Genomic DNA, 12853 nt, shown 5'->3' with positions numbered 1-12853 from the left:
ACCCCTGTGCATGTTCGCAGTGAAAGTACACACCATGAAACTTTTCCGCTGACTTTCAGGCTACAGCAATGAATCCCAGCAACAAATAATCTATATATTAATAACTATAATCGAAGAACTCCAGTCTATTATCAAACACTCATTTATATATTTTGTGGACCCTCAGAGCGACAAGATGGCATATCTCATATTTAGGAATTCAATGCTCATTCCATGCCTCAAATCTTCATCAGTCCTTTTTCTTTTAAAAAAAATTAATTACTGTAATTTCTAAACTGTGTTTCTTCAATAGCACAAACTGTATTTATTCAATAGTGTACAGCATACGCATTATTAAAAAAGTAAAACAATACTTAGCTTTAAACAAAACGGACACACTGCCAGGCATAGAATTAACATTAAATTCCTAAATTTGAGATATGCAATCTTGCCTTTCTGAGGGTCCAAGCATGTGATTGGGACAATTAGTGGTCCTGCTAGAGGGATCATGCAAGATCAATCTGATGAAGTATATATTAGAAGGCTTTTTATGTACTCAAGTGGGGTGGGCAGAATCATCATTATGATCCCAATTATAGTGGTGTTGTGCTTTATAGTACAAATGAAAGCTCTGGTAAAAGCCTGACAGAGGCTTTTCCCTGGTGGATAGTGTCTTCTTGGTAGGAGATGTGTCCATATACTGGAACGGATGATAGAGACGTTAATGTGTTGGATGCTGCTACCCGTAAATCAGTGGCTTGGAGGGGTGGACCTGGACTGGTTATTCCATTACAGGTTGATTGGCAAAGGCTTGACCAGGGTGTGGAAGTTCTCATCTTTTAACTTCCTTGGGCAGAGGAACAACTGAAGCCATTAGAAGATGTGGTTTCACCACAGTTAGAAAGGGATGTTTGAGTCCAGGTGCCAGAGATGGTGGTTGATTTCCATGTAAATGGGAGCATTGCAACCTGCACCTGGCATAATGAACTTGAGTTTTGGCTGCTACCTACCTACCCTTTGGTCCTTTCTCTGTTACAGTGGTAGTGGGGGTTCCCTGCATGTCAGACTGGAAATTTCAGCCAGCGTTCAGACACCAGGTCATGGTTGGTGGGGTGTAGACCTGATACCTTGTTGACAGCTGGTCCTTTTCTCTGGGAGAGGGTGGCCCTTGTGGGGGCAAGCGCTTATATTGAGTAGGTTGAGCTGCCAGTTTCCCTTAATTAAATTTCCTCACAGAGTTAAGTCATTAACTATGATTTAAAAAAATATTGAGATTAATGATTAACCGCCCTCCCTCTCTCCCTTCCCCGCATATGGTCCGGCATCTTTTCCTGCCCTCATCCGGACCGCTGTAAATGGAAAGAAGAAGAAAGAAAGAAAGAAAAGAAAGAAAGAAAGAAAGAAAGAAGAAAAGAAAGAGAGAGGGTAATGTTGTATTTCTGGTGGGTAAATTTGTGATATTTGTAGCGAGCAGTTTGCTGAGGCAGTGCGGGGTTAAGTGACTCACCCTGGCTTCCTTGGTTCTCTGATCTAACAATTAGGTTAATCGTATGTCTAGCCACACCCCTAGCTCACACCACTAAGGCATACCAAGGACTTTCCCAAGGCACACCAGTGAGAAACACTGCCCTAGTCAGCTTAGCTAGGAGGGTGTGGTCCAGCCAGGGGGAAGAAACTGCCCAAGCAGGAAAAAAGGCAGGGAGGCCTAGAGAGGAAGGAACAGAGTTATGGACAAGGAACTAGATGAGCTGCCAAAGTTATTCAAAGTTGTTAAATCGCAAGAGGATTGTGAAAAATTACAAGAGGACCTTTAGACTGGGCATCTAAATGGCAGATGACGTTTAATGTGAGCAAGTGCAAAGTGTTGCATATGGGAAAGAGGAACCTGAATTATAGCTAAGTAATGCAAGGTTCTGAATTAGGAGTCACCGACCAGGAAAGGGATCTAAGTGTCATCGTTGATGATATGTTGAAACCCTCTACTTGTGTGCGGCGGCGGCTAAGAAAGCAAATAGAATGTTAGGTATTATTAGGAAAGGAATGGAAAACATAAATGAGGATATTATAATGTCTCTGTATTGCTCCATGGTGCGACAGCACCTCAAATATTGTGTTCAATTCTGGTCACCGCATTTCAAAAATGAAATAGTAGAATGAGAAAACGTACAGAGAAAGGGCAATGAAAATGACAAGGGGGATGGGACGACTTCCCTATGAGGAAAGGCTGAAGCAGCTAGAGCTCTTCTGCTTGGAGAAAAGATGGCTGAGGGGAGATATGATAGAGGTCTATAAAACAATGAGTGAAGTGGAACGGGTAGACGTGAATCCCTTGTTTACTCTTTCCAAAAATACTAGGACTAGGGGGCATGCAATGAAACTACAAAGTAGTAAATTTAAAATGAATCAGAGAAAATATTTCTTCACTCAACGTGTAATTAAACTCTGGAATTCATTGCCAGAGAATGTAGTAAAAGCAGTTAGCCTAGTGGGGTTTAAAAAAGGTTTGGATAGCTTCCTAAAGAAAAAGTCCATAAGCCATTATTAAAATGGACTTGGGGAAAACCCACTGCTTACTTCTAGGATAAGCAGCATAAAATGTATTGTACTGTATTTTATTTATTTATTTTGCTGCATTTATATCCCACATTTTCAGGCTCAATGTGGCTTACAATATAATACAACTACAATCACATTGATGGAATAGAGAATCAGAGTATATATAACAGATAAGGTGCATAGGAACATTATCCTGCTTATAATCGAACGAGAAAAAACGCCCAAGTTCCGACCTAAATCGGGAGATGGGCGTTTTTCTCACAAAAACAAATAAAGCGGTATAATCGAAAGCCGAACTTTGGACGCTTTCAACTGCACTCCGTCGCGGATGCGGACAAAGTTGACGGGGGCGTGTCGGAGGCGTGGTGAAGGCGGAACTGGGGCGTGGTTATCACCCGAACAGAGATGGGCGCCTTTCGCCGATAATGGATACGTTTGTAGCTAGAATTTAGGGCACTTTTCCTGGACCCTGTTTTTTCACGAATAAGGCCCCAAAAAGTGCCCTAAATGACCAGATGACCCCCAGAGGGAGTCGGGGATGACCTCCCCTGACTCCCCCAGTGGTCACTAACCCCCTCCCACCACAAAAAAATGATGTTTCACAACTTTTTACTTTCACCCTCAAATGTCATACCCTCCTCCCAAGCAGCAGTATGCAGGTCCCTGGAGCAGTTGTTAGGGGGTGCAGTGGACGTCAGGCAGGTGGACCCAGGCCCATCCCCCCCCATACCTGTTACAATTGTGCTGCTTAATGCTTAGTCGTCCAACCCCCCCAAACTCACTGTACCCACATGTAGGTGCCCCCCTTCACCTCTTAGGGCTATAGTAATGGTGTAGACTTGTGGGCAGTAGGTTTTGAGGGGGATTTGGGGGGCTCAACACCCAAGGGAAGGGTGCTATGCACCTGGGAGCTCTTTTACCTTTTTTTTTGTTTTTGTAAAAGTGCCCCCTAGGGTGCCCGGTTGGTGTCCTGGCATGTGAGGGGGACCAGTGCACTATGAATCCTGGCCCCTCCCACGAACAAATGCCTTGGATTTATTCGTTTTTGAGCTGGGCGATTTCATTTTCCATTATCGCTGAAAAGCAAAAACGCCCAGCTCACACCTTGGCGAATAACACATGGGCGTCTATTTTTTTTGAAAATACGGTTCACTCCGCCCCTTCACGGACCCGTTCTCGGAGATAAACGCCCATGGAGATAGGCGTTTCTGGTCGATTATGCCCCTCTATGGCAATCATATTAACGGAGAAGAATTTCAGAATTATTGCTATTAAGGTTCATACGAAAATTATGTTGATTAAGAAGTGGATAACAACATAATATAATAATATCAGGACAGGGTATGATTATCTGTAATTAGGGTGTAAATAAAATAGGCAAAATAAGAGGTGTACTGTACTGGAATCTTGCCAGGTACTTGTGACCTGGATTGGCCACTGTTGGAAACAGGATGCTGGGCTTGATGTACCTTCGGTTTGTCCCAGTATGGCAATACTTATATACTTATGTACTTAACTGCTAACTTCATAGCTTCACAGAAACCAGGCCCTTCCTTGTCTATTGAATGCTGACCTTTAAGATTATATTCCTGTGCACTCTGTGACTAACCGTAGCCTGTCTGGAACTACACCCTTTGTATTGGAGCTGAGTTATAAGAGTATTATGCTTACTCCTGAGTCACCATGCTTGTGATGAAAACAGGCCTGGGTGTATGTTTGATGAGCAATTTAATAAGAGTTTGTTTTACTTGCTTAGTTTGTTTGGCTGTGTCCATGGAGAGTCCACCACACACTCAAGCTATCACAGGCCCATAATTTGAACTTTTGCCATTTTAGGGGGGACCTGGATAAAGATGTGATTTTAAATAGCTACAATAAAGTACAGGAAGATAAAATGTTTCATAGAGACAGAAATTTGAGGATATGAATTTGGGGGAAGAGCGACACAGAGTGGTAGATGCCTGAAATATTTTCCTAGTGCTGGTGGTGGAGACCAATACTGTTAAATTTTAAGCTTTCTTGAGATAGAAAGAGAGGACAGTCAGGGCCAGCCCTACTAAATGAGCAACTGGTTCCGCTTTCATCCCTACGTTTCAGCCTCTATTGCCTTATGAAAATGTGGCCCTGCACTGAGTCTGTGCACATGGCTCCCCCCTCCTTCCACATACTCTACAGGCCACCCCTGAGGGCAATAACAGGAATGTGGTTGAGATGATTATTTATTTACTAGCAAAAAGACCCGTTTCTCAAACAAATGAAATGGGTGCTAGCAAGGTTATCATGTAATGGCGATTATGTTTTTAAGGGAACCGTTAGGGGAGAGAGAGTGTGTGAGAGAGAGAGAGAGTGTGTGTGAGAGACTGTGTGCGAGTGTGTGTGTGTGAGAGAGAGAGAGAAAGAGAAAGAAAGAAAGAAAGAAAGAAAGAAAGAAAGAAAGAAAGAAAGAAAGAAAGAAAGAAAGAGAGAGAGAGAGAGAGAGAGAGAGAGTTTGCAGCAAAGGTTTGAAGCCTCATACAGTAGCTGAGAGCAGGAAGGGACCATGCTGACACCATCAAAGCTTTGCTCTGTACCTGTATTATGGGAACAGCTCTGTTAAACCTATTATCTTCCCCTCCCCTTTGCTTGTTCAACTTCAGAAATGGAAAACTACTTCCCCTCCCCTTTCCTTTAATCCTGGAGGCTGGCTGACCTCAGCCTCTTAAAGATGTTAGGAACCCAGGCAGCCAGACGGAGGTGCAAATTATTATATAGGATTGCTATTTATTTATAGCCAATTACGAAGAGATTTACCCAGTGGTGTATAGCTGGACATAAAACTTACAATTTTGTTAACACCATTAACAACAGTGAAATGAACAAACAGAAGTATAAATACAATTCATGGGGGAGATGGAAAATTGAATCCAAAAAATAGGAGTAATATGATACACCCTCCAATATTCAGCCAGTGGCAGATGGCGCTTTTGCTTCCGCCACTGGTGTTAAATCCAGATATTCAATGCCGGGCTGTTTCAGGCGACCAGCATTGAATATCTGGTTTCATTTTTGACTGCGGCAACTTAACCAGTTAAGCTTATATTCAGCGCTTACGTGCTTAGTGGTTAAAGAGAGGCTTGCTATTTATGTGGCCTATTTTAACTGCTAAACCTAGCTGGTTCAGTGCTGAATACCTGTGCCTAACCGGCTATATTGCTGCCAGGTGCTAACTGTGGATATTCAGTGGGAGATAACCAGTAATCTCCTGCTAAATATCTGCGGTTAGGCAATAAATCACTATTTAACCGGCCAGGAGCCATTCCTGGCTGGTTAAATAATTTTGAATGTCGGGCCCACAGTATCAGAAATATGCACATTAAATAGCACAGCAGAACAATCATATAATACAGCGTTTCCCAAACTGTGCGCTGTGGCTTCCTGTTGCACCACAGCGAACTCACAGGGGTACCGCAGAGGGAGATGGGAGATGCATGCAACCTGCCACAGTGAATGCTGGGCCCCACCACCACTGGAAGTTGAGAAGCGGCAGAAGGCTGCAAGGGAGTAGTGAATCCCGGCACCTCTCCCCTCCCCCCCCCCCCCCTGCTACTGGAGGGTTAGGAGAGGTAGTTGAAAGGTTTCTGGCAGTGGCAGCAATTCCCACACACTGCCTGCCACTAACTCAGAGAGGAGACTTCTGAGTTAGCAGCAGGTAATGTGTGGGAATCACTGCTGCTGCCGGAGACCCATTGAAGCGAGAGGAAGAATTGTGGGTGGCGTGGACATGAAGGTGGAGGGGAGAAAGGAGAGCTGCTGGACAATGGGAGAGAGGCAGAAATGTTGGCTATGGCAGTGGAAGGGAGGAAGGGAGAAAATGCTGCATGGAGGGAGAGGGAAGAGAGATGTTGGAAATGGGGCACATAGGAGGGAGAGATACACAGGAGGTGGAGAAGGGAGAAAGAGGGAGATGCTGGATCCAGGAGCAGAAGGGAGTGATGGAGAGATGCCAGACAATGGGAGTGAGGGAAGAGGGAGGGAGAAATGCTGGGCTAAGGGGGAGGGTAGGAGGAAAAGGTGACAAGACAGGGAGATGTCAGGCTACAGGAGTGGGTGAGGGGAGAAAGAGAGCAGATGCTGGCCAAGAGTTGACAAGTTAGTAGGCTGGAAAAGATAACAGATCTGTATGAAAGAGACACCACTTCTTCAGGTTCATTCTTCTTCAAATCACCTATATTTGTGAACCAAAACAATTTGTGTGTATATATATATATATATATATATATATATATATATATTTTTTTTTTTTTTTTTTTAACCTAATGTGGGACTCTGTCCAAATATCAGGGATGACATGAGGTTTCCCCATACACCAGAGGATTGGAATATGAAGAAGAAGATTCCAAAGTATTGGTTGATAATATCCTTCCCAAGTTTTCCCACCTTCTCTGCATATTGATTTCCGCTTATTGTAAGGTAGGTGCATTTAGCAGACCAGAGAGGTGCCCCTCCTAGTCCCAGAATGATAGAGGTGGGGATCAAAGTGGCCCTGAAAAATAATATATAGTGATCTTTTAAAGTCTAAACATCATCTTTTCTGTCTCTAACAAGCTTTGCATATATATCACAGTTTCCTTAAATGAAATTCCCTCTTACTATAAACACCGAATTGACCTGCCACTCACTTTTATCTGAAATGTTGAAATTGATTATTTTGTTCACTATTATGATATATATTTGCATATACACTGGCAGTAATTTCATAAAGTGATTGTCATACGTTTACCCCCTAATTCTATAAAGTTGCGCACCTGGCTTTGCGACTAGTACGCAAAAGGGGCATAATCGAACGGGGAGGACCATCTCTAAGGGTGCCCATCTCTAAGGACGTCCCGGCGAAGGGACAGGGAAACTCGTATTATCGAAACAAGATGGGTGTCCATCTTTCGTTTCGATAATACAGTCAGGAACGCCCAAATCTCAGCATTTAGGTCACCCTTAGAGATGGTCGACCTAAATGTTGAGATGGTCGACCTTAGAGATGGTCGTCCCCGGTTTTTGGCAATAATGGAAACCGAGGATGCCCATCTCAAAAATGACCAAATCCAAGGCATTTGGTCGTGGGAGGAGCCAGCATTTGTAGTGCACTGGTCCCCCTCACATACCAGGACACCAACCGGGCACCCTAGGGGGCACTGCAATGGACTTCACAAATTGCTCCAAGGTGAATAGCTCCCTTACCTTGAGTGCTGAGCCCCCCCAAACCCCACTCTCCACAATTGTACACCACTACCATAGCCCTAAGGGGTGAAGGGGGGCACCTACATGTGGGTACAGTGGGTTTTGGGGGGGTTTTGAAGGGCTCACATTTACTAGCGCAAGAGTAACAGGTAGGGGGGGATGGGCCCGGATCCACCTGGCTGAAATGCACTGCACCCACTAAAACTGCTCCAGGGACCTGCATACTGCTGTCATGGAGCTGAGTATGACATTTGAGGCTGGCATAGAGGCTGGCAAAAAATATTTTTTAAGGTTTTTTTTTTGGTGGGAGGAGGTTGGTGGCCACTGGGGGAATAAGGGTAGGCCATTCCCGATTCCCTCCAGTGGTCATCTGGTCAGTTCGGGCACCTTTTGAGGCTTGGTTGTGAAAAAAAAGGTACGAAGTCGATCAAATGCTCGTCAGGGACGCCCTTCTTTTTTCCATTATCAGCTGAGGACGCCCATCTCTTAAGCACGCCCCAGTCCTGCCTTCGCTACACCTCCGACACGCCCCGTAAACTTTGGTCGTCCCCGCGATGGACTGCAGTTGAGGACGCCCAAAATCGGCTTTCGATTATGCCGATTTGGGCAACCCTGAGAGAAGGACGCCCATCTCTCGATTTGTGTCAAAAGATGGGCACCCTTCTCTTTCGAAAATGCCCCTGAAAGTTGCACGCACAACTTAATAAGCTAATGAGCTGCTAATTGGCATAATAACCAATCAGTTATAATTGGTGTTAACTGGCAGTAATTAGCAGTTACGTGTAACTGTCCCTAGTCTTTCCAACATAAATCTTAAGGCAGGACAAAATGATGACATATACCACATACTCCATGGGGCATGATGTCAAAAATTTCAGCTTATATTTCCTTTGTGTTTTAGGATGTACAAACCACGTATCAGGGTTGGATCTTCTGGTTACGATCAGAACTGGATGGACTTACTGAAAAAAGTCGAATGGCAACATTTTTTCTGAATATATTTTTTGGATCAGCTGTTCTTTGAAGTTTTGGGAACTCCAGTTTCTGTATGAGGGGTTGGGAGCGATGGAGTTCCTTCTGGCATCAGATATTAGTTCAGAACGAGGTAGCCGCCATGTTTTCTGAGGCTGGTTGAGCATGCCAAAGCTGCGTTAAGGTAGAAAAAAATTGTGTGGGGGGGCTATTTATGTATTAAGAAGGGGGGCTATTTATGTATTAAGAAGTGTGCTATTTTCATGTTTGTGGTTTTTGACCAGTGACTGTCGTACAAGAACTAGATGTTGGCACTAATTATAAGAATAAAGTATACTGCGGGTCAACTCATGCAGAGTGTGAGATGTCAAACAATGAATGGAAGGAGGGAAGAGACCTCAGACAGGTGAAATTCCAGCACAATTGCTGACAGTACTCTGATTAGAGAATCACCATAAATCAAACACTGGTCTCAGCCCAACCTCCTCCCTTAATGTGGAAAAATATATTTTTTGAAGTGTTTTTTAAGAAGTATGCTGAATCCACTGTGTGCCACAAAACTCAAAAAACATGTAGTACATAAACACCACTTAGCTCAATCCAGCATCAGAACAAGAGGTTCCCCGCCCAACGGACCCATTTTCACCAGAAGGCTTCTTCAGGGGAAACAAAGACACCCGATCCAAAAACGCTGCTCAAGTGGCAATCATAAAGTTCTAAAAACGCTAGCGCACCTTAGTAAAAGAGGCCCTTTGGCACTGGGTGCGACATTTCAGCTATGTTTTCCTTGGAAGTGTTTTTTGAAGTATTCATAATGAGCATTATGATTTCTTTATTCCTCAACAATTTAGATCCTTTTTGAATATTAAAAGTTTTGCAGCTTGTGGACCAGCTCCTTTATCTCCTATATCTCCTATGTGAAATCATTAACAAATTACAAAAAAACGGGGTATATATATTCCACTATAGCTGTATCACCTGTTATACACAATCTATTATTAACTATAAATGTGTCAAAAATTCTTTATTATTTATATCAAATGCGTAAATAACCATATATTCTTAAAACCTAAAAAGCTTTCATACTCACACCTCATCCACTCTACTCTCTATAAACAAACCACCACTCAATCACTCCAAAGTCACAACACATATGATAAATAATCATTAACAAATGCACATGTTTTGTAGCATTACATGCATAATGGGGCAGGTAACCAGGTGGACCAATTTTATGCCATATCCCAACAGTCCTTCAGTGATTCTTAAATCTTGAAGCAGATGATCAAACATAGAGCAGCCGCACACAACAGCCGCTCCCCAGTTCTTAGTTCAAGAAGTATAAACCATGTGAGGATACTCCTGGAGACTGACGAGCAACATTTAAAATTCAAACTCTGTATATACCAGACTCGTGGTGTATAAATTGAGTCTCCACCAATACGTTGTTACCAGTACCCAATCCGTCACAGTTCAAACATGCAAGTAAGTTCTTCAGACTGCAAAGGTCTTTCATCCATTAAACTGGACCCTTTATCTTCCATATGACCCTACACGGTCCGTGTTTCACTCAACTGAGCATCATTAGGGGTCTGTAAAATTAAAAAACAAAGCCAACACAACACAATGATACCATTCAAACTCATACTTCCACATAACTCCCACATCTTTAAAAATATTGATTGCCAGCCTCTATGCCAGCCTCAGATGTCATACTCAGGTCCATCACATCAGTATGCAGGTACCTGGAGCAGTTTTAGTGGGTGCAGTGCAGGCCCATCCCCCCTACCTGTTACGTTTGTGGAGGAAATAGCGAGCCCCCAAAGACCCACCAGAAACCCACTGTACAGACATCTAGGTGCCCCCAGGGTGAAGGGGGGGGGGCACCTAGATGTGTGTACAGTGGGTTTCTGGTGGGTTTTGGAAGGCTCGCTGTTTCCTCCACAAACGTAATAGGCTATTGCAGTGGTGTACAGTTGGGGATAGTGGGTTTTGGGGGGCTCAGCAAACAAGGTAAGGGAGCTATGTGCCTTGGAGCAATTTATGAAGTCCATTGCAGTGCCCCCTAGGTGCCCGGTTGGTGCCCTGGCATGTCAGGGGGACCAGTGCACTACAAATGCTGGCTTCTCCCACGACCAAATGGCTTGCATTTGGTTGTTTCTGAGATGGATGTCCTTGTTTTCCATTATCGCCGAAAATCAGAAACAACCAAGTCTAGGGACAACCATAAGTACATAAGTATTGCAATACTGGGAAAGACCAAAGGTCCATCAAGCCCAGAATCCTGTTTCCAACAGTGGTCAATCCAGGTCACAAATACCTAGCAAAATCCCAAAAAAGTACAAAACATTCTATACTGCTTATCCCAGAAATAGTGGATTTTCCCCAAGTCCATTTAATAATGATCTATGGACTTTTTCTTTAGGAAGCCGTCAAACCTTTTTTAAACTCCACTAAGCAAACTGCCTTTACCACATTCTCTGGCAACGAATTCCAGAGTTTAATTACACATTGAGTGAAGAAAAAGTTTCTCCGATTCGTTTTAAATTTACTATATTGTAGATTCATCGCATGCCCCCCCAGTCCTAGTATTTTTGGAAAGCGTAAACAGATGCTTCATATCTACCTGTTCAACTCCACTCATTATTTTATAATGAGTCCATCTCTAAGGACAACAAAATTTCAGGATTTGGGGGTCCCTGACCGTATTATCGAAACGAAAGATGGACGTCCATCTTGTTTCGAAAATACGGGTTTCCCCGCCCCTGGATGGGGACGTTTTGCGAGGATGTCCAAATCTAAATGAGGACATCCCTTTCGATTATGTCCCTCCAAATTGCTGAATTGTGAGGCATGTTATGTTTAGTCAATCATTTGGCAGCGCCATTAAAATTCTTGGCAAGCAACAGAAAGAATTACATTTCTTGGCAATAGAAGACATTATAATCCATACCAACTGGCATAAAAGTTGCCCAAGGTATATGCGACATAACAGCACATGGAGAGGGCAATTGTCCATTTGCAGCCAAGTTGCCTGATGAGAACTGGAGGAACGAACATGGAAGAGAAGATAAGCGCTCCATAGAGAACACTGAGAGAGGCAACACCCAGGCCTTCACTTTGATTAAGACTACTCTGTGGAAACAAAGGTTACAATAGAAGATGATAAAATGTTTTATTTATATAAAACCATTAGTATACACAACATTGCACATAATAATTCTCACGATAACAAGGCCCTTGCTCTAAAAAGCCTAGTCTAGACTTAAACAATGGGTTACTGAAGATTAAAAAGAAAGGAGGTTAATAATCTTTCCTACTCTTCTGTGTACGACAAAAAAACTAATAACTAGTCATGAAGCACCACTTTGCATATGAGTTTGAAGTAGGAATTGGGGCATCCAAGTTGGGACATTCATAATTCCACCGGTATAGAACCTTTTGTAAAATACATATAACGCTGGCAAATACTTGCATATTTGCTGAAAGGTCCGGCAAGAACATCAATTTCAGAAAGAGCAGAATCACTCAGGCAGCATCACTTGGCCAATTCTACATGTAAATGTCAGTGAACACTTGCATAGATGTCAATTTTTAGCACCTATCCATGCAGTTGACAGGAATTATCTGGTCAATGTTCAAACGGGACATCAAGTAATGTCTGTTAATTTGCCTGACGTACACTTGTGAGTATGGCAGATTTTCAGTGTTGCTGTACATATAGATTCTACATATGGCACCTGAAAAGTCAGCATAGAAAATATTTATGCCTAGGCGTATTCTCTAAACCAATATGCCTAGGTGGGTTTATGGAATATGCCTAGCGGCCATGCATGTGCCTAACTCTAGGTGCATCCATTTATGCCAAGTAAAACTTGGTGTAAATATTGGCCCCTAAGTTTGGCGCAGAGCCTAGATTTTTGGAATGCCCACAGTCTGCCCATTCTAAGCCCATGGCCACATCCCCTTTTTGGCATGGTGCATGAAAATCTACGCGCACCATATTACAGAATACGCCTTGCAAGTTGTGCGCGTAAATTCGAATTAATGCCAAGTAGTGTCAATAAGTACTTGCTTATAATGTGTGATTTTTCTAAAATCACTATTCATATGTTTATGTCAATTTCCTTTT

General features: G+C 43.1%; 1 protein-coding gene across 3 annotated transcripts in view; it reads right to left on the bottom strand.

Moving 5' to 3' along the window:
• LOC115465775 (protein unc-93 homolog A-like) overlaps window positions 1–12853 on the bottom strand; it is a 135003-nt gene that overhangs the window by 92413 nt on the left and 29737 nt on the right. For all 3 annotated transcript variants that reach the window (XM_030196490.1, XM_030196492.1, XM_030196491.1), the window contains exons 3-4: window positions 11675–11856; window positions 6828–7057 (exon numbers count right to left, since the gene is read on the bottom strand). In XM_030196490.1, coding sequence (XP_030052350.1) covers window positions 6828–7057; window positions 11675–11856 — 412 coding nt within the window. The remainder of the gene's footprint in view (window positions 1–6827; window positions 7058–11674; window positions 11857–12853) is intronic.

Source organism: Microcaecilia unicolor, chromosome 3, assembly GCF_901765095.1.
Source record: "Microcaecilia unicolor chromosome 3, aMicUni1.1, whole genome shotgun sequence".
Lineage (NCBI taxonomy): Eukaryota > Metazoa > Chordata > Amphibia > Gymnophiona > Siphonopidae > Microcaecilia > Microcaecilia unicolor.
This window is presented reverse-complemented; position numbering and strand designations above follow the sequence as displayed.